We start from the raw sequence: 18,570 nt of genomic DNA, 5'->3' as shown, positions 1-18,570 counted from the left end.
CTCGTGTCGTCTTGGAGGACGATACGATGACGAACTAGCTTGAGCCTGTCTCAAGCTAAAGTCCTCCTGTTCCGCAACGGATATTGCTTCTTCAAGCGTATCCAGTTCCAAGCGGAACAGGTGGGTCTTTACGGGACCATCCGTGAGACCTTGCATGATCACCGTAATCAACGTGTGTTCATGAACGGGGTTGTTTGTGATGTCTCTTAAAAATAGACGAGAAACGGGTATGGAACGCTGATTGTCAGCGTTCGTTTGAAGGTATCAAGCAAAGCTTGATGAAATCGCCCATCTTGGCGATTGCAGATCAAGACAGACCATTCCATGTGGTCTGTGACGCCAGCGATTTCGCAATCGGCTGTGCGTTAATGCAATACGATGCAGACGGCGCGGAGCGCGTCGTCTGTTACCACCAGCTGAACGCAATTACCCAGTGCATGACAAGGAACTCCTTGCCATGAAATATGGATTGGCCAAATTTAGGATCTACCTTCTGGGAGACAGACCGTTCATCGTATTTACGGACCATGCGTCATTACGCACGGCCGTAAATAGCCCACACCTCTCGCAAAGAATGGCGAGGTTGCTATCCTTCTTCGCGGAGTATCATTTCTCCGTGGAATATAAACCAGGACGACTTATTGTCGTCGCTAATGCGTTATCACGCCGACCCGATTTCGAGCTGCCGCGCATTCCAACAGTGTTAATAATCCCACTGTTGCAACACATATTTCAAGTGTTCCGTCATCACCTTAGTTGATGACATAAAGAAAGCCCACGCAGAATATAAGGGCCGTCTACGTTTAATGGATCTGATGAATCCATTCGATTATTTTTTAAAGATTCACCGGCTTTATATCGATCGTCATCCGACCGATACACAACACGCAACGGCTTATTGTACTACATAGCCATTGCCGGCGACACTTCACGTGTCCTCGTCCCAACTCACAATGATTTGCGCTTGTATGAGTGTCACGATGCACCAACAAGTGGTCATCGTGGGCGTAAGAAAACTTATCACAGTAAGTCACGACTTTTACTGACCCCGCCAGTATCAGTTCGTGCGCAAGTAATTTCGTGCTTGCGAGGTATGTCAACGGGTTTAGCCTAGCCCTTCATTCCGTGCATCTCTCCAACCTCTACCATTTCTGGCAGAATGTTTGTTATCCGTATCTATGGACTTCGTCTTCAGATTTCCCGAAGACGACCACAAAAACAATGGAATCCTTGTTTTTGTAGACAGATTCAGCAAGATGGTACATCTTGCTGCAGTACCAGAGTCCATCACGGCGTCGTGCTGTGCCCGTGTCTTTATAAACATGGTATTCTAACTCCACAGTTTGCCCCGTGAACTGGTCTCGGATAGAGATCCACGACCTACGGCGGAGTTTTGGCAATTCGTGTTCCAAGCGATCGGAACAGACTATGTTAACTTCCGATAGTCCAGACACAGATGGTCAGACGAAACGCGTATAGCGCGTCCTTGAAGAGATACTTCGAGGTTACGTCCAATCGTATCCAAATCGGAGCGAGTTTTTGCCGAGGGTCGAATTCCCCATCAAAAATTAAGTGCATGCGTCTACAACGCACACACCGTTCTTCGTGAATGACTTACGCCATCCACGCATACCCACCCAATTAGAGGGATCCTCTAGTTTGAAGGGGATAGAGATGGACTCGCACGAGCAACATAATTTCTAGATCATGCTCATCACGCGTCGAAGTTGCCAACGACACGAATGATGTCGATGACGGATATTTCGACATCGAAGATGAGAAATATCTCATGGCAGAGCGCACAAAGCGCACTGAAAACGACAAAACAAATGAGACGGCAGAGGAATTGCTGGCTCATGAATTACTAATCCGTTTCGTACAGGATTCCATTGCTAACGCAGCGGACCGTCAGAAGCGTAACGCATACAAACATGGAAGAGCAACCGTTCTTTCAATTAAAATTAATGACCTATTACTACTCTTTACGGTAAATTTACCTAAGCGATTAGTCAATAATGTGGGTAGCAGTAAATTACTACCCAAGTTCATTGGGCCTTTCTGTGTACTGATCCGCAGAGGCAATGTGTACACAATAGAATCGCCACGTAGGATGCGAACGCATCCTACGTTTTACGTTGGTCGGCTCCGCCCGTACCATCAGTACGCGGCTTCTTCCGAGGACGGATTTGACCACCCTTTTCAAGAATCCCCAAAAGATTCGTGGGATCGCGAACCAGGTTCTCATGTTGAACCTGAAGTTTCTCATGCCGGTTCCGAAGATCCTCGAAACTACGATGAGCGGAAGACAGCTCATCACGAAGAGCGTAATATTTCCGTTCGTAATACAACATGGAGTACGCACTCTTCGAACGGTCTTCCAGCCGCTCGATATGGTGCATCTGCCCAGTCTGCTCTACTAAGCGACGCTTACCGCGCTCGCGAATAATTCCCTCCTCCAAATCATGGAGGAAGTGATCGAGTTTGTCGATCTTCGACTCGTGATCGGACACATGGGTCGGATCTAATTTTTCTCTTCGCCACAACCATTGGTGGATTCTCACGGTGGTCAGCATTTCCTTGTGGAACGTATTCAATACCATCGTGATGCGAAGGGGCAGCGAAAGAGTTATCTTGTTCGCTGGCGCTATTATCATCATTCACATGACAGCTGGGAGCCTCGCTCCTAGCTGGTTGTTGATGTTGAGGGCCTCATCCGTCAGTATGACGAGACCATCCGATGGATCAGAAGGTCCATCGGAAAACACAAGCCCCTGGCGCTTGTAAATCAATTGCAAAATGTCAATCGCATCGCGCATCTCGATAGAGATGCGAGTCCTTTTTTAGGGCGAAGAAAGGGAATAGACATCTCCTTTTACTCGCTTCGTGCTGTCAACACAACACGGACAGGGATCACCCTACGTGAGGTATGGAAGTCCTGCCTCACGTGACAACCGATGCAATTTATACCTTGCACCGGTTGGAGTTCGTTCCTCAAACTTAACGCGAATCGCGTTAGGTATTTGAAGCCAGACTTCGCGTCCAATGTCTTTGATATTGCGAATGAACGTGCTCCAAGCTTGCATAAGCGAGACTTTATCTCACTTGTTGTTGCCACTATACCATCGATGCTTAAAAGAGCATCGAGATAAAAATCGTCTAGTTCTTTGCGCTGGGATCAAGGCCATGTAGCTTTGTCGCAAGAAACATTTATATATTGTGAGGAGTAGTCACCCCAGACAAGCTATTGATTAGCTGGTCGGACAAAAGCCACGGCTTCTTAGGGGCAAGACGAGACGTTTAAGTGTCTACGATCCCCTAAGTGATACCCACTGAAGCAAGCACGAATCATTTACGCCCTGTCTGCCCTCTTCGAAAGTCGTGTAATGCTCGAAAGAGAACAAATTCCAACCTAAACCAGAGCGACCCACTTATTTCAAGAATCCCAGATTCTCATTTTGAATCCGAACTTCCTTGAAATTGCGACGAGCTGACGAAAGCTCGTCACGAAGAGCGTGAAGCTGCCGAATTCATTTGATCTGTATCTTAGGAGATGTAAACAACGTAAAGTTTCTCTGAGTATATCAGAGGAATCTAAGAAACAGATGCTTACTTAGTGTAATTGTCTCTGATCGGGACCCCCGTTTGCCGGGTAAATTCAGGAAATCAATTTTCTGAGTGCTTGGCACCAGATTGGACACGTTCTAATATGTATAATCGACGAGTGTGAAGCTGGCGGCATTGTTCCACGCAAATGGCACTTAGGGGAACCACAAGAAACTTTTATTACGATGGCTTACGCCATCGTCACCACCACGCATGTCGGTGACAGCACGGGAGACGGAGCTGGCGATGAGGAACCATCCTCATCGTCGGAACCGAACATGCTGTAGCGAATGCTACCAGCACGTCTACTCGAATGAGCCCCCTCCTTCAAAGGCTCATAGTCAGCCGTCGGCGATGATCAAACGACTGTTCTGTTCAACCCGAGTCGGCCATTTCGTCCGACTCGCATTCGTGGTCGACCTCCAAAGAGGGGTCGTGTTCAGTGGTGTATCCTCACCTCCACCCACAACTTTATGAGTTGCGAGAGAAGATGACAGTACGGCATACGGAACGTCTGCCGCAAGAGGCAATTATGCGTTGCCCGCACTTGTTAACCATGCGATAGAATTAAAAATTAGGGTTCTGACCAATCAACATCGTTCTTAATTAAGTGGTCTTATTGTGACCACTCTATTCAATGACAGTCAGAGCGATTGTCGTTTAAGGGAGGAGTGATGTAACGGGGTGTATCGTTACATGAAATTAATACTTAAAGGTTGTTAATTAATATATTATCTAAAAGGTAGATACTATTTGACGAGTATTACTTTACATGGTAATATTCTAAAAGCTTATTTATTGGTAGATATAGACCATTATATCTACTTCTCCGCGGTCCAGTCAGCGCTGGACGCGCGCAAAGAGAGACAGATAAGACTTTATTACATGTTTGTATTAGTTTATAGTTAAGTTAGTATTAAATAGATATAAACAGAAGAACTTAATTATATTAAATACAGTTATCTTTTCACCCAGGCAAGTGTTTTAACGAGAGTCTTCCTCTACACGTACTAGTGTACGTGGAGCGACGTGAGGCACCACTCGCACTGAGGCAGTGCGAAGTGGACTTGTACTGAAGCAGTACAAGTCAGTAGTGCCCCGTTACAGCGAGGGTCGCACTATTATCGAGATGTGTTCAACCTCCGTGCACTAAAAAATATATCGGCAGATGCATTCGCTTCGCAGAAATGGTGCCTCCTTCAACGAATATAGTAAGCGACATGGATATTTGTGGTCTGCAATTGTGACGGTGCTAGTCAGGCAGTGTAAAGTTCAAAAAGTGGGAAATCCTCATCGATCTCATGCCTGTCTATATGTCTCGAATCGCTTCACCTTAAACCCAATCATAATAGTGCTCTAAAAGAGCACACTTCTATCGTGGTATGTTTAATTAAAGTGCAGAGCAATTAGGCAAAAATTGGTTCTATAGATTTATAATATGTTTCACGGTGCAATGCTATTGCGAACCATTATAAACCTTAGCCCTCCGCACTAATGCTGTAGCGGAACTACCTCGCTCCTAAAGTCAGAGGACGACTTTCAGACTCAGAGAGTCACTTAGTTCTATTGAACTAAGGGTTTAACACTTCAGGGAATCGTACAAGCTATTAAAGTTTAAGGAACCCTAGTTCAAGGGATTCGGGGGTTCGTAGAACCAAGTGGCAACTAGTGCCCAAGAGGACTACCTTAGAACGGCTTTTATATCTTACAGATCAATGCGCAAGCCTTAGGAAGGCACTTAACGTGTAACGGGGCACACATCGGTTGGAGAACCGTTGTTGTGGTACATTTACTTTATGGGTAAATTACCCTTTTATCTAATTTTAAAATAGTTAGTTACTTAAATCCCGTTTAGTATGGGTAACAAATGTGGTCGCCACCAGATATAAATCTGGCGGCCAAAATCTATTTTGAATAAGCTAGGGTAAGGTTTTTGATTTAAATAATTAAATAAAGTGTCGTTCCTCTTTGATCTTAAGGCGTTAAGTGCCTTCCTAAGGCTTGCGCATTGATCTGTAAGAGATAGAAGCCTTTCTATGGTATATTCTCTTGGACACTAGTTGCCTTGAACTAGGATTCCTTAAGCATTAATAGCTTGTACGACTCACTGAGTCGTAAAACTTATTAGTTCAATAGAACTAAGTGACTCTCTGAGTCTGAAAGTCTTCCTCTGACTATAGGAGTAAGGTAGCTCCGCTACACCTGGTAGAACTCTTAGTCAATCTACGCCTGAGTCTTCACAAGACTAAACCATCACGCAAATGAAAGAGGTTCCAGAATCGTCGGAGTGCAACGCGCCGCATATGACAAGCTCAAAACCTTATTTGGGCTTGAGCACGTGGAATTTATTATCTCCCAGGGACCAGAGGTCCTGCATGCAAGGCTTGAAGCCTTCATGCGGTACGAAACCTCCCTGATCGGTCAGGTACAAGACCACTTAGTGGCATTTATGCCAACTCGGTACATCTCTGTACCTGACTCAAAGCCGAGGGCTCGCCCTCTAACTGTAAATGTGAAGACATTTGAGGGAAAAGAGGGAGAAAATTTCCCTTTTTGGATTAAGCCGATAAAATGTCCATTGATTCCGCCTTGTTCTTAACAGAACGGCAAAAGGTGGCTATGGCCATTTCCAAACTTGGAGGTAGAGCCATGGAGTGGGCACTATCGTGCAGCACGTCCATCAACGACGCTTCTCCCTCATGGGACTCGCTGAAAAAAGCAAATGATCAGCATGTTTACACCGCCTGATCAGGCTTTTCGCATGCGAGCACGGCTCCTAGCGACTCGACAGGGTAAAAGAACCCTTGGGGACTTTGTCCAGGAATTGAGAACTCTCATTGCATCTATGCATCAAGACCCGATGCAAGAAGCAAACGTAGTGACTATCTTTATGGGGGATCTCAATGAGGGCGTTTTCCGGACGGAATTATTCCGATCTCATCTGGCTATGTTTGAAGAGGCAGTTGCCATAGCGCTACGCGCCGAGTTCGACTTTAAGTCTGCTCGCGTTAGCACGCCTGTTTACCGAACAAGCTCTTCATGCACATGGGTTCCGTCTTATAGAGCGGAACCTATGGATTTGAGCCTCGTTGAGAAAGGAGAAGAGGCTCTTCAAGCGGTGGAACAGCATAAGACCATCCGTAGGTTTATATGTGCGGAAGCACGAAATATTTACGTCCGGCCTGCCCTCTTCGAAATTCGCGTAAGCTCGAAAGAGCTCCAACTCCGACCTATACCAGAGATCTGGTACGGTGCGGGAAAACGTCGATACCCAGTAGGTGCGGGGCGTCCTACTGAGGGAGTCTAGGTTCTGTTGAACCTCTAGGAGGTGAGAATAAACAGTACCTAGCCTCAATTAGCTCGGTGCTCAATGGCACGGGGCGAGAGTATAAGCCTGGCTTGCCAGTCGCTAAAGCGACTGTAAAAGGCTTTGATAGCCGTGGTCAGTTTTAATTGACTTAGGAGCGTCTTGCAATTATACTCGACGCCTTTCCCTTGAAGGAAGTCAACAATACGTTGAGGTGCTTAAAGCGCATGGGTGATACAATAACTGTTCGCTTAGCGACCAAAACTCGTGTCACTGTTCCCAAAGTTCCATTGAACTTAGGTATAAAGTTTCTGGAGTTTGACAGCATGGAACGCTGTCTCGTCCTTGATTTGGATTCGAAATATGATCTTATCCTTGGTATGGCCTGGTTAGAACATCATGAGCCATGGATCGATTGGAGGTCTAAGACCTTAGGCGCCACACGCAATGTTCCAAGCAAAGTTTTGGAGAGTCATGAACCCACCTTTGCTAGGCAACAAAAGCGCTATTGGCGCGGATCATTGAATAGGTCTGTCAGTGTTTTAGACATCGGCATGTCTGAGTTAATAAACTCTAATGTTAAAAACGTTAATTATGAGCCCGACTCAGAAAAAATAAGTGGAACGGCACGTACTCCGTCGAGTGACACTCGTTGTAATAACGATTCACTGAATGCTGAAAGCATTGTTGGCCTAAGGCCGAATCATCAAGGGTGCAATATCTCTGAGATACGTGGAGTGGCACGTCTAAGTCCACCGAGTATGGTCGGCCGAGGTGGCATCATACTGAGTGTCAGTAGTGACACTGTTGGCGGTTCGCCAGGACCTCAAGGGTGCAATATCTATCCCAGAGATACGTGGAGTGGCACGTCAAAGTCCACCGAGTGTAGTCGGCCGAGGTGGCACCATACTGAGTGTCAATAGTGACACTATTGGCGGTTCGCCAGAGCATTTTGGTTCAAACCCTCCTAATGCACGTGAAGCGACACGTAAACGTCCGCTGGATAAGGAAGTTGAGTTACCTAACTCCTTGTCGGATGTCAAATTAGACACCATGTCTTGTATATAACCAATACAGGCTGGAAACCCCGGGGACGTGAATGTCCCAGTCTTTAAGAGGCGTATTGCCTCCACTCCAAGACACGATGGACAAGAAGCGTGTATACTCATCACAAAGTGATACGAGTGTGCAATTACATACGCTTGTAAATGGTGTAACCGGTAACATTTAGGGGGAAGTTAGCCTTGCGGCAATCCCTTCGTTACATGCTCTTTAAGAGCTAATGGAAATGTCTATTGATGAGTGCCGTCGAGCCTTAAAGGCTGGCGACTTATCTGAAATGGTGGTCATTCGACCAACAATTGAATTAAACTCATCGTCACTTCTAGACGAAGCTGTCTTAGATGACACAAAAGCTGCACTTCATGGGCAAAATGGGTCATCGATCCTTAAAGATCCTACGGATCCCTTTTATTTCTTGATTAAGGAATTCCAAGATGTGGTATGTAATAATCCACCTTCTGTTTTACCTCCGGATACAGGTGTTCGTCATGAAATTGACTTGGTTCCGGGAACCAAATACTGTGTCACAAGATGATAGCCCTGTACCAAGGGAGCAGCGTGACGTCATTGACTACTTCTTCCGTGCTAAGCACGAGGCTGGAATGGTACGAGAGAGCAAATCTCCTCATTCGGCACCGATAATTTGGTCAAAAAGCCAAATGGTAAATGGCGCATTGTACATGCTTATAATAAGCTTAATGCTGTCACTATACCAGCACAAACCCTCATTTCTAGAAAGGATGTTTTTCAAAACAATATGGTGGGATGTACAATGTACAGTGCATTGGACTTAGTCGATGGTTACTACCAATTGCTCATGCGAGCTAGCGATATCCCGCTTACAGCGGTTAGCACCCCAAGCGGCATGTTATGGGAGTGGCTTGTTATGCCACAAGGGCTTTCCAACGCCCCGGCAACATTTAATCGTCTAGTAACGCAACTGTTTCGCCCTCATCGAGGTTATGCACAGACTTATTTCGATGGAATTTTTGTCCATAGTCGTGCGGGGCAGAGTCGGTCGGATATGGACATCCATTTAGACCATTTGCGAGCAGTGCTCGAGTGTATGCGTACAAATAAATTGTAGGCCAATGCAACGAAATGCGTTTTGGCGCAGACGAAATTCCTTTTTTAGGATGCTTCATTGAAAAGCGAGGCCTTATAGCAAATTCCGCTAAGGTAAAAGCCATGGTAGATTGGCCGGTTCCTAAAAACCAAAAGCATTTGCGCAAGTGGTTGGGTCTCGCCTATTATTTACACAAATATAGCGAAAATTACGCTGATATGGCTAGGCCATTATCTAATCTCCTTAAAAAGGATACAGACTTGTGCTGGACTAGCACAGAACATGATGCTTTTCGAGCAGTTAAGAATAGTCTTATCCATGCCCCGATCCTGGCACTGCCAAATCCGAATTGGCATTTCAGTGTCGTCTGTGACGCATCGGATTTTGCCATTGGCAGTGCTCTGTAACAAATAGATGTTGATGGGCGTGAACGTGTTATTGCGTTCGAGTCTAGCTAGCTTAAAGCTGCGGAAAAGAACCACCCAGTTCATGACAAAGAGTTATTTGCTATGAAGTATGCTCTCGTCAAATTCAGAGTTCATCTGCTCGGCTCTAAGCCATTTTGATATATACAGATGACGCGTCATTACGCACGGCAACTAAGTCGCCCCATCTCTCACAGAGAATGGCCCGATGGCTATCCCTTTTCGCGGAATACAACTTCGAGGTGAAGTATAAGCCCGGCAAGCAGAATGCTTTGGCCGATGCGTTATATAGCAGACCGGATTATGGGCTTTCTCATATAACGATTATCTTATAGCCTACTCCTGAATTAATCCGTTCGGCTCACGCCAAGGATGAACAGTGTGTAGATCTGCTACGAGCTCTAAAGAACTCTGATTCAGGTATTAAATTGCCGGCACGTTTGCGTGCAAGGTTACATCGATTTTCTATCGATAACGACCTGTTGCTGTATTGCACAGACATCGCGGACCTTCCGCGTGTCGTTGTTCCTCATGATGAGGATTTAAAGTACCGAATCCTTAATGAGCACACGATACTGTCCTTGGTGGTCATCTCGGTAGAGAAAAGACCTATGGCTCTGTAAGCCAGAGTTATTGGTGGCTCAAAATTTATAAATGGGTCAGCATATATGTTCGCACATGCGAAAATTTCCAACGGGTTAAACCCTCGGCGCATGCTGCTGCGTCACTGTCGAGCCTTCCCGTCCCCATAGGTTGCTGGGAGTCCATTAGTATGGATTTTGTTTTCGGTCTACAGAAAGATTCAGCCAGTAACTCCGGTATAGTGGTCTTTGTTGACGATTGAGCAAAATGGTCCACGTAGCGGCCGTGCCGGATTCCATTGATGGTGAAGGTACAGCTAGGCTGTTTATTGATCGCGTGTTTCGACGACCCGGTTTGCCAGTGGCAATTGTCTCTGATTGGGACCCCCGTTTCACGGGTAGATTCTGGAATCAATTTTCCGAGTGCTTGGCACCAGATTGAATATGTCCACTGCGGACCATCCGCAGACCGATGGTCAAACTGAACGTGTCAATCGCGTCATTGAAGACGTTTTACGCAGCGTGTAAGCTCAGACACCAAGGCGCTGGAGCTCTATGCTCCCAGTGGTGGAGTTTCTGTTAAATTACACTGTACATACCTCTACAGGCTATACTCCGCTCTATGTAAACGGTCTTACCCACCCACGAGTTACATTAACGATACCACTGCGTGGTTCAGGGCTTGGTGATGGAGAATTAGCCGATAGGCTTGCTGATATCAGCCCTGTTACCGTTCGGAAACAAGCAAGCGAGTTTCTCGCGACGCGATTTAATGTCTTAAGACATGTAAGGGATACGATGGCTGATAGCCAAGAAAAAGAACAAGCAGGCAGAAGCTGTGTTAATTCTTATATGGTCGGAGACCGAGTTTTACTAAACGCTAAATCTACCTACCAACTTGGTTTCCGCGGTCTTCAAGACCAAATTGCGCCTGCGCTTTATTGGACCATTTACGGTCGTGGCCAAGAAGGGCCTAGCTTGTACGCTAAACCTACCTAGCAAGCTGCATACACACCCAGTGTTCTACGTTGGCTTGCTTGAGCCATATCGGGACCCTTCCCATGTGGACTTGGAGGCGCTTGCGCTGAGACAGGCGGTCGTGCCAGATTGCTGCATCCTCACCAGGATATCGAGCTGGCCCTCTAAACGAGGCTGCTGACGCTCCAGTCAAACGACGCTTCCCACCACTAAACGTGAGATTAGGTGGATCTATAGCCTGAGTGCGGCTTCGATCCATGGTTGTACGGTCAAAAAAAAAACCGAAGCACTGAGATATCGGCTAGGCCTTTCTTCGTTTTGTGGCATAAATGCCGAACGTAACTGGCCTTTGGCCTTAAGCTTAGCGAAATCGAAGCGAAGCTTCCGTTCCAAACGAACATCACATCTATCCGCAGACTCTCGGATATTTTCGTCGGCGGGCCCGGTGGACCCAGTTCTCAAACGAGACTTCGTTTTCACTCCTTGTTTCGTTTGGAAACAAAACGATCGGAAATTCCCTCATGGAGGTCACCGAAGCCCCACGGGCCGACGTTCATCCGGAGGAGAAGGCGTGTAAGAACGACGCTCTAACTCCTCATCCTCTGATGGAGAGTGACATACAAAGTCCACCATCCCCTCATCGTCGAGGAAGGTGCTAAGAGTCTGTGACTCACGCTTGATTGTCATGAGACAAAGGAAAGAAAAAAACAACCGATCGGTTAGCTGTTTAAGTCCCCACCTCAAAGAGGAAATGAAGCGAATGTTGTCACTCGGTGTCAACAGTCTGATGGGGGAGGGTGTAATGGGGCACGCATCGGTTGAAAACCGTTGTTGTGGTACATTTACTTTATGGGTAAAATACCCTTTCATCGAACATTAAAATACTTATTTACTTAAATTCCATTTATTATGGGTAAAAAATGTGGTCGCCGCCAGATCTAAATCTTGAGGCCAAATTTTTTTTTAATTAGCTAGGGTAAGGTTTTTAATTTAAATAATTAAATAAAGTGCAGTTCCACTTTTAATCTTATAACGTTAAGTGCCTTCCTAAGGCTTGCGCAATGATCTATAAGAGATAGAAGCCTTTCTAAGGTATATTCTCTTGGGCACTAGTTGCCACTTGGTTCTACGAACCCCTGAATCCCTTGAACTAGGATTCCTTAAGCCTTAATAGCTTGTACGACTCCCTGAGTTGTAAAACCCATTAGTTCAATAGAACTAAGTGACTCTTTGAGCCTGAAAGCCTTCCTCTGACTTTAGGAGCGAGGTAGCTCCGCTACATAACTCTTTTAAGATCAAAAGGGGAACTGCACTTTACTTATTTTTTTAAATCTAAAACCCTTACCCAAGCTAATTTAAAATAGATTTTGGCCGCCAGATTTATATCTGGCGCCGCCCTTATTTGTTACCCATAATAAATGGGATTTAAGTAACTAACTAACTTAAAATTAGATAAAAGGGTATTTTACCCATTAAGTAAATGTACCACAACAACGGTTCTCCAACCGACGTGTGACCCATCACAAATGCACCGCTCGTGTATTTAGTGAGCTTGCTAATTCGTGTTGTTTGTATCATGGTCGACTCGCACAACTGCCATCACTTAAACGCGATTATTACTCGCTGAAGGAATGCAACGAATTGCTGGGACATAAAGGATTGCTCTTGAACGGCTTAAACTATGTCCCTAAAACCATCTAACAAACAAACTTTTGTCCAATCACTGCAAGAGTAACGTCGATTTGGCTTCAGTGATGCGATTCGACGAGTCTTGATGTGCAGAGAATCTACAGTAAAGAAAACTAATCCGTACATATGCACAATCATGCAATTCTTCTCAGGATTATGTCGCAAGGAAATTTTACAGCCTATACAGTGATTGGGTCTTCACTCCGGATAAATCGGTGCAATATTCAAATACAGCAGCCTTTTCGTACAAATTATTAGCTCGGTCGAAAGGAAAGCTATGCTATCTCGGCTTTCCTACTACAAAAGTGGCCGCGATGACAGCAGCTGTACAGGCAATGCCGCGGCTTTGCTCGACCTCTCAGGATCATGTCTCAAGGGAAAGTGACAGCCTATACAGTATTCAGTCATCGCACAGATAAAATGTTGTACCGGCAGCCTTTTCATTTAAACTATTAGCTCGGTCCGAAGGAAAGTGTTGCCTATCTGGGCAATCCTTCTACATGTGGCCGCGGTTGACAGCAGCCTTACAAATAATGCTGCGGCATTGCCCGACGATAATCAAAATTGCAACGATGCCACCGCCCGTTGCATTGTCGACGAGTATAGAATACGGACGACGGGTAGTGCAAACAGTACGTCGTCCTCCCGGGCATTGCCTGCATACAAAAAATATAGTCTGTCAGCAAGTGGAGATCTCTACCATTTTGCTCAACTTTGCGCTGGAAAGGGCAGCACACGGACACCTTTTGACCAATAAAACTGTCCTATTCTCCTCATTTTTTCGCAACCCTACAATATAAAAGTATGTATGCTCTGGCTCTGTTTGTTCACTCCCGAGTTTTCTCGCAAAACTGAAGGCTAACCGACTGGAAACAACCGTTTTGCTTCCTCGGTATTTGCATTAACTTAGAACAAGCAAAGCTGAGCACTAAAGTAAAGGACACCTGATTGGATTAAGCGGAAGTTCAGGCAAACGGTCCGAAAGCACTAGGGAAAACAGTAGCAGGCACCACACGCTTCATGTGGATGAAGTTGCCACTGGCTGGCACACTTCTGCTTACAATAGATAGCGCTCATGCCAATGGTATGCAAAGTCTCTATGCGAGCTGCTGTTTGTTTTTCTTATGGCTAACGATGTTGCGATATTTTCTCTCACTAGATTGCCCGTTCACGGTTAGTGTCTTGGATGTTGCGGGTGTGCAGTGCGTCTCGTCGGTCCCTTGCTCCGGAACGTATTACGCTTCGGGGCTCTCACAGGGTGTTGGGGCTTGCCCAACCGGGGCAAATTGCGCGCTATTACCAGAGACGCCCATCATGGGCTGCGCCACTGCGGGTCGTTCGGACCTCATTTACGTAAATTTAGATGGCAGTTTGTCTCGAGACGGCAAAGCGGTGACACTTTTGGGGGAGCCACTGGATGCGTCTGATCTGAGCACGACATTGGCGCCTACCACGAGTAGCCAGAGCAGCCCCAGTAGTAGTCAGAGTATTAGTACGAGCGACACCAATAGCGCAACTCCTACCTACCCCACAAGCGACATTACAAGCAGTTCTACCAGTACTATCAGCTCCAACCCGGCATTTCGTAACAATGACAGAACAGGCACCAGTGTCGGCAACGACAAGACAGAAAATTATGGTGAAATGACAAGCAACGGCAAGTCAGAGTTTGCTTTACCAACCTCGTCAGATTCTGAAGGTAATGCTTGTTGCTTCTTTTTTTGGTCACGAGAATACTCACTGTGACATGACTATTTTAGGTCACTTGGAGATGAATAATACGGCGTTAATGGCACTTGTTAACGATAAAAATTTTACGTCTGCTTCGTGGCGCTCCGGTTCAAGTTCTGATGACGCGATTGTCTTGCCTGACGGCAGCGAAGCGGACCTGCAAGCCTTTAATCCTGGGTCAATTTTGAGCGAGGATCCGCTCGCGTCCGAGAAATCCTCCGAAAGCGGTCTCGGGATTGGCTCAATCCTTGCCATTGCTTTAGGCTGCATAGCTGTCGTAGCGATCGCAGTTGGTGCGCGATTATTGAGGAAAGGCACGGAGGCTGAGCTCGTAACGCCTGTAGCTCCAGGTGTGATGGACGGCTATAATAACGGCGGTGGTGGTGGCGGGGGTGGCATGACGCCCAAGGAAAATGTGCTGCTGCTTTAAGTTATAGTCGATGGGAGAAGCCAAAAGAGGAGAATATAGTGACTGTGCAAATTTGTTGGACATGGGGCAAGCGTTCGTTGCGTAAGCATGATTTGTACAGTATTAGATGCAGTGCAAGCAAGAACTAGAAAGATACCATGGTGGCGTTGGGTGAGTGGTGTCGTCGTGCTTATACTATTTGTATGGACCGAGATGCTAGAGCTGCAAATTCGTTTGCAACGTGTAAATAGTAGCTCTTTTCGGCTGTGAATGTGCTACTCTATTTTTCCATAAGACACTAAGTTTGTCTTCATGTCGTGCAACCGTTGAGCCTTTCCGCTTCCATTACACTTTCTTGTATGACAGATGGCTGTATTAATATTACATTGGGCAAATCGATCCGGGTAAGGAAAAGACATGTTGCAAAATCGTGTACTTTAATTAACAAGTTTGTTGCATCCATACCTCGATTAAGTAGCCTTTGTCTTCGCTGCCGCTTCTGTCGCCGCCTTGGCCTCCTTAAGCGTGAATTGTTTGGCGTCCGCGTCCACAACGCCATGGTTTGCATAGAGACGTCCTACGTGGTAAAAGGCCTTTAGGATAGGCTCATCACTCTTACGCACAAGTTCGGGGAAAGCCTTCCGGAAGGCTGCCGTAGCCTGGTTAAGCTTGTAATGCGGAATGATGGGGAAGAGGTGATGGATCTGGTGCGTTCCAATGTTGTGGCTTAGATTATCAATAAGCGCACCGTAGGATCGATCAACAGAAGAAAGATTGCCCTTTACATACGTCCACTCCGAGTCCGCGTACCAGAGAGTCTCGTCATCATTGTGATGTAGAAAAGTAGTAATCACAAGCATAGAGCCAAAAATCAAAATAGGCGCATAGTAGTACAGCGCCACGGTCTTGAAGCCCAACTGAAAACATAGGTAGATGGAGAAGCTAGCCACAAAAAATTGCGCAAGAAGTGATACGACCACAGCAGAGACCTGGCGCGAGAATAGCGGCTCGAATGGGTTATAGTGGTTGACTTTCCGGGGTGGAAAACCCTCGACTAAGTAGACAAACCACGCAGCACCGAGCCCAAGAATAAGGTTGCGAGACAAGGGGTGCTCAGTAGCTTTACGTTGTGGGTAAAAGATCTCGTCGCGGTCAATGTTTCCAGTATTCTTGTGGTGATGGCGGTGCGTTAACTTCCATGACTCGAAGGGCGTGAGGATGAGCGAATGCATGAGAGTTCCCACGACGAAGTTTAAGAGCTGATAGCGCGAGAAGGCACCGTGGCCAGCGTCGTGGCCGACGGTGAAAAATCCCCAGAAGACGATTCCTTGACATAATATGTAACTTGCGCAGAATGCGACATCCAGTGCCCAGAAATTCTGTACGATTGGCAACGCGCGGGCGTACTTGAGTCCAAACGTTAGCAAAGCTGAAAACACGAGGGAGCGCACAGTGTAGTAGAGTGAGAGGGGCACAGAGGCCTCAAAGCACTCGATAGGCAGCGACCGCTTGATCTCAGTTAAAGTCGGGAACACGTACGGCTGCTTTGCCACCATTTCTACTGAGGACTTCAGGGGACGCACACTTGCTAAGGGTAGATCGCGAGTGGCTGGCTACGAATTCGAGCAGACGAACCATACTAAGCTCAAGTAATTCACGGTGATGACTCAGGTTTAATTTTAGAATAAAAAATTTCTATGCGTACGTGGCAGTTTGATATCGCACCAAAATCAACAATGGTTGAATTTTGACATCTCTGAGTAATTTTTGTGCACCAGATAATATTAAATAAACGAGCAGTCCAGTTTAATTGAGCAAAAACGAGTGTGGTCATCTCTCTTTAAAAAGTGGCTCCAACCTTCGAAAACGTGCTAGTCCTTCATCCACTCATTCTCTTTGTACTTTTAACTTTTGACAACAGAGCGTGCGTTCATTTCGCTCAACCGTCAAAAGTCTAATCATTTATACTTCGTATTGTCACGCTTTTAGTCAAGGCTGCTGCTATCAGATCGATAGTATCGATGCGCTAGAATGTCGATGTATGGCAACAGAATTTGCCCTGCCAGCACAGGTGCATTGCTTTTAAAGGATCCGCTTACTGTCAAGATATATTTTGTTATCGAGCACTTTGTAACGACAGGATGTGTAACGAACGGACTAAAGTTGCCCTAATGTTACACAGTTCCTGTTATTCCCTGAAGTACACTTGGTGTACTTCAGGGAATGGTCAATTACTTAAATAAAGTAATTAGACCCACTACTCGGGTGTGGTTCACAATTGTGACCAACCTTTGTGTGGTGCATTCATATACATGTATGTGATGCACATAGGTGCATTCACATGAGGAGGGATGACGCCTAGCGTCATCCGTTACGCGAGGTATCTAGGAAATTACGCTCGCAATACATATTAGTGTTATCTACAGAGATGACATTTTTTATTAATAAAAATAGGTATTTGTATTTAATGCGATTAAATAAAAATCAGTCTGAAAACTACTTTCTACTTAGTAAGTGCGCACGAGGAGACGGATTACCGCTCCCGTGACGACACTTTACTAGAGTACTTAGTGGTTGGGTGAGGTTGCTAAGGCACCCACCACAACTACCTCGCTGCCTGCAAGAGAAGCTGGTTAAACCGCTTCCTCGCTGTACTAGGGTGTGTGTCTAAGTAGAGCGTGGCGGCATGACGACGTGCCCGCCTACACTTGGTAGCTCTCGAAATCCTTCCCACGCCCCGCATCTCTTCGTGTGTACGTGAGGATGAGCCTCAATATTGATTGAGCTCATTTTCCCCACCTCTCCGAACATCATCGGGAGGTGGCAGGGCTTATGGCGTAGGGACTTGGTGACCAAGCCCCGACCAGGCTCCTGGGTAGTCCTCTTGAGCAACATGTTGCTCAGTTGGAGCAGTTTTAGGCATCCGTGCTCGGACAGCGGAGGGCCGCGTCCAAGGCACAGGGTCATGCTGCGGCGGAGTCCGTCACTCAGACTCAGGGTAGCTGAGGCATGAGCAGGCTCGGAGCGAGGCTCTCAACAGGACTATTGTGATGCTCTCTGCCCGGCGGCATCAGCCGAGGCCCATTCGGATGGACCCGCCCAAGTTCGATGGAACTGCAGCGCCCACGATTGTCCACTGGCTTTTAGCCGTGGAGCAATGCGGTGTCGCGCAGTTCATCGAGGACGACAGCCGGATGGTGTCGTACGCCATGTCGCATCTGCTCGGTAAGGCCTCAGAGTGGGCTTACTCGGCGCTTATGGCGGTCAGAAAGGCGTTCCTTACATTAACGATCTTCAAGGAAAAGGTTCGCGCCATGTACCAGCCGCCGAACAACGAAGTGTTGCTTCAGGCGCGCTTCTTTGGAGCGCTACAGGCGAAGCGATCTCTGCAAGAATATATGCAAGAGATGTGCTCGCTGACAGCGTCCATTACCGTTGGCCCGATTCCGGAGCACATAAGGTGCCCACGTTTATGAGCCGACTACGGCATGGCCAATCGCGATATGCCCTTTTTAGAAAGCTGCCGTCGACGATGGAAGAGGCAATCTATGTTGCCTTAGTTGTGGAGCAATCCTACAACAGTGCCTCGGCGACAGCTTGGTATAAGCCGTCAGCCGAGAGGTCAGATGCCACTCCCATGGAGTTGGGCAATGCAGACGTAGTCTGTTTTACATGCGGCAAGCGCGGCCATATGATGGCTCGCTGCTATGCCAGGGTCC

At 46.7% G+C, this 18,570-nt stretch overlaps 2 protein-coding genes across 2 annotated transcripts; one reads left to right on the top strand and one right to left on the bottom strand.

The window, feature by feature from the left end:
• The first annotated feature begins 13,589 nt into the window (after positions 1–13,589).
• CCR75_008100 (uncharacterized protein) lies at positions 13,590–16,662 on the top strand. Its single transcript, XM_067966155.1, has 3 exons — positions 13,590–13,795; positions 13,871–14,410; positions 14,472–16,662. Exons 1-3 carry the CDS (start codon positions 13,732–13,734, stop codon positions 14,870–14,872), a joined length of 1,005 nt encoding a protein of 334 aa, XP_067817775.1. The 5' UTR covers positions 13,590–13,731; the 3' UTR covers positions 14,873–16,662.
• CCR75_008101 (uncharacterized protein) lies at positions 15,322–16,407 on the bottom strand (the record flags this gene model as incomplete). Its single annotated transcript, XM_067966156.1, has 1 exon — positions 15,322–16,407. The coding sequence occupies one exon, from the start codon at positions 16,405–16,407 to the stop codon at positions 15,322–15,324; it is 1,086 nt and encodes a 361-aa protein (XP_067817776.1).
• Positions 16,663–18,570: the final 1,908 nt, after the last annotated feature.

Source organism: Bremia lactucae, linkage group LG11, assembly GCF_004359215.1.
Source record: "Bremia lactucae strain SF5 linkage group LG11, whole genome shotgun sequence".
Lineage (NCBI taxonomy): Eukaryota > Oomycota > Peronosporomycetes > Peronosporales > Peronosporaceae > Bremia > Bremia lactucae.
This window is presented reverse-complemented; position numbering and strand designations above follow the sequence as displayed.